This window comes from Morone saxatilis, unplaced genomic scaffold, assembly GCF_004916995.1.
Source record: "Morone saxatilis isolate NCDOM2014 unplaced genomic scaffold, NCSU_SB_2.0 Contig15, whole genome shotgun sequence".
NCBI classification, from domain to species: domain Eukaryota; kingdom Metazoa; phylum Chordata; class Actinopteri; family Moronidae; genus Morone; species Morone saxatilis.
Window position 1 is genome coordinate 2,028,309 of NW_023339707.1, and position 3,810 is coordinate 2,032,118.

Below are 3,810 nucleotides of genomic sequence, written 5' to 3' on the forward strand. Positions count from 1 at the left end.
ACCTGTCAGTGCTCACAATGTTATTGCTGATGGGTGTATTTTTTTCTTTGCCATAGAGCTCCATTTTTGTCCAACAACACATCCACGAGCCACACTGTTGCTCTGGCTTACATGCTCCTTCATCACCATGAATGTACACACTGTAGGTTATTTTGAATAATCCCACACACACACCGTCCTGCTGATTCAAATACTCACTAGAGCGACAAATGTGGATTAATCCGCCACTAATGCACTGTGAGTAAATGTTTCTGTGGTACATCTTTAAAAGGGAGGAGGTATATGATGGAGATAATGTTAGAACTATTAAATTAAAGAAAACATTTAGGTTAGCCAAGTCAAAGTTTACTTATATAGTCCAAAATCATAAATTTATGGTCTCAAGATGTAAAACAAAGCAGCATGAAAATAAGCTTTGTTCCAGCAGCTATCATTCAGATCAACAAATAACATGCCACAGAGTTTTTCTTGTTTTTACCTGCATTTTTACTTTATTTATTCTAGTGTTTTTTATTGATTCAGATTTTTAGAGTCTAGAGCACTTTTATCTTTAACCTTTAGCATGTTTGCATCATGTTTGTCTATTTTGTTTATAGTTGTTTGTTTTTATATTTTTGTCAAGAGGAATGCCTTGTCTTTTACTCACTCACAGATTATTAAATTGCTGGATCAAAAAGTAGGGTGGATCCTGTTTTTTTTTTCAGGTTTTGCAGCCACTCCTATACGCTTGGAGGGCTGCAGCTTCACCGCTAGATGCCACTTAATCCTACACACTGGCCCTTTAAACCTCTGTAAGGTTGTAATGTCTGAGCCATGCCCCCGTCCATTGCTCAGAAAACTATCAGCCATCATAAGAGAGGCACAGTTATTATTAATGAGACAAAATGCAACATAAAAACACCCTATTCTTACTAGAGTTCTAGAGAGAAGCAAGAGTGAGGAGATGACTATATTGAGATGGTTTTTAGCCCTTAAAAACACAAATATATCTTGTTCACATCAAAACAAAACTTCAAATAAAACATAAAATATGGGACCTTTAATGAGTATTTTCTAATATATACTATTAAGCAGAGGAACAAAATGCAGAAAATGCACTTATAGTTTCTCAGCATAGTATAACTGACAGAAAAATACAACACACTACATACTGTAGTAAAAATGATTTTATGTTCTAAAACATTATTCAGCTGGTTGAATTAAATCAGATCCAAGCACGCAGCTTTATCCTTCATTTGGTGCAGTTGACCTTCATCAGAGCATGCATGTCTGTTTACAAGACACTAGCATGGATCTCAGTCCACTTTGATTTCCGCTGGCCCCCTCAGGCAGAGGCAGCAGTGGAGTGGGTGGTGACATTTGTGTGTGGTGTAGCAGAGAGAGGCAGGCTGAAACAATTACCTCTGATGTCTACTGGACATGGGTTATTGTGTCTGGTGTGTGTGTCACACGTGGCAGCTTTGTTCCGACAGCTCCACTGTCTTCACATTGAAGTCTGATATAAATGCTACACTTGCACAAGGAAGAAACATTTAAAAAACTAGTTTTTCCCCCTGAAACGTACTTTTAAACGAATATTATTATGATTTGCTTCTGGAGTTGATGGATAGTTTCTATAGAATACTGTAGGAATTTACAGCATAGCAACTACAGACAGATGAGAATAAACATGATGCAGTATAGCTACAGGTTATCCTTCTGTCTTCTAAGTTTACAGAGAGCAGGTGTCATGGAGAAACAAATGCCATACACTATGAACACTGACTTGTGATTGGTTGGCAGGGCTTCATTATTTTGTTTGCTGTTCTAAATCAATGTGCCATTATTGTGCCAGTATTAAGCTACACTGTAGGTAACAATAGCAACAATGAGACAGTCCGCAGCTTAACTGAAGAGTGTTCTTGTTACTTCTTTTTTTATGAAACAGTCGAATAAGAACCACACAAATGTAATTTATAAATGTTTTGATATTTGCGAGAATTTGGTTGAAGAGAGGACAAAGCAGAGGATTTTTCAGATGGGTAGAGTGAAGGTGTTGTGGACAAACTAAATGTACTACAACAACAAAGCACAATAGGACAAAATTGTATTGTAAGTAAAGAAAAAGATATTTATCATTTTGTTGGCACGTGACTACTTATAAGCGGGATCATACCCTCCAGGGGGCATGTTCTATGATTTTATGCACATATGCAGTAGGGATGGGTTCTGATAGCTGAATAAGAGTGGATACCCTTCTCCAAAGTCGACCAAACAACTGCCAAATGCAATATTTGCGCAAAGGTACTTACAACAAAGGGAGGTGTGACAAGTCCCTGCTTACATATCTACCTACCGTCCACCATGTTGAAGTAAGAACTTATGTTATTAAATTCCTCATAACCTACCGTCAGTGTGACACTGTATTCTGTGACAGTGACAGTCAGAGTCTATGGACACAAACTATTAACCCCCCAAAATACAAGATCATTGTGCATGCAGAACAATCTGTGATTTATTTAGTTCAGTGATAGGGACAACAACTAGGGGTTGCCAAAACTGCACAAGGCATCAGTGGGCCTTCTTGATTTCAAGGGGTATAAGAAAATGTAAACAAAATATACACAGCAGGCCTGTATCTCAGCATTTTGTTCAAGTAAGCTAAATTAAATTAAGTCTATTAAGTGTGTATAATTGTTAAAAAGAAATTTTCAGGAAAACTCATCTCTGATTAATATTTACAGGGAATAATCTGCACAGAATTGATCCAAATCTCTCATTTTACACAACCTTCCTGCAGTTACTGGGTTCACTGTTTGTGTTCATTGTACAATTTATCAGTTGTCCTGTATTGTTATTGTTATGCATTGAATATAATATGACATATTTATAAAATATATCACTCAGTGAGGGGTCGCCACTTTACTAAATGAGGTTGGGAGCCATTGATTTTGTTGATATTTGCTGAATAATTACCTATTTCTACTGTGTTGTTTTTACTTCAGCTGCTGCTGTTCATGCAGCTGTATCGCAGCCGTCCGTGTTTTCTGTCCTTCCTTCAGCCCAGTAGAATATTCATTGTTCAGGTACAGTAATACTGAGTGAAGTACATATCTTTTTTTTTTAAGTAAGACTTTCATTCCCCACCAAACAACCCACCTAAAAAATTTCAATAAGGCACTCCGAATCCCTAACGTAGTTAGAGCTGATTATTTGTCTTATCTGGTAGAATTCCTTACTTCAGTTTTGCACATTGAGTTATGCATATGAATGAAAACAGCACTGCTTCCAAACAATGATATTATTTTTTAACCGTGTATTAAACTGTGCCTAGGTATGTATGTGTACATGTCTACATGGTGTATGTTCCACATGTCCATACTGACCTTCTACACAGCGACAGCCGGCCTGCAGCACCCAGGCGTACATGTCCACCCTTGACTGTGACATCAGCTGGTCACCCATCAGGTAGGTGTTGTGCGAGGAAGCGATGAAGTAGTTGCACAGCGGCTGGTTCATGTCCTGGATCACGTTGTAGTGTTCTGGGTTGAAAATGTCCCCTGCTGGGCTGCGCATATAATTTGTAAAACCTGGAGGAAAGTAAAACAGGTTAAATAAACAATACAGTTTGTCAACCTTTCTGAAGTGTTGCTTGACACGTTGTCCACTGGGAATCAGAGTGAATGTGTTTGATGAATTCATACTGCACAGTGATTCTATAAATTAGCCATTCTTCAGAGAGACTCAAGTTTTACCCAGAATTATTGATTTATTGAGATGTTAATCTCTATAAACATAAACAATACGGTTTGTCAACCTTTCTGAAGTGTT

General features: G+C 37.7%; 1 protein-coding gene across 1 annotated transcript in view; it reads right to left on the reverse strand.

Annotated features, from left to right (window-relative positions):
* plch2a (phospholipase C, eta 2a) overlaps positions 1-3,810 on the reverse strand; it is a 66,186-nt gene that overhangs the window by 29,090 nt on the left and 33,286 nt on the right. Inside the window, exon 7 of the mRNA XM_035657482.1 lies at positions 3,366-3,569. Coding sequence (XP_035513375.1) covers positions 3,366-3,569 — 204 coding nt within the window. The remainder of the gene's footprint in view (positions 1-3,365; positions 3,570-3,810) is intronic.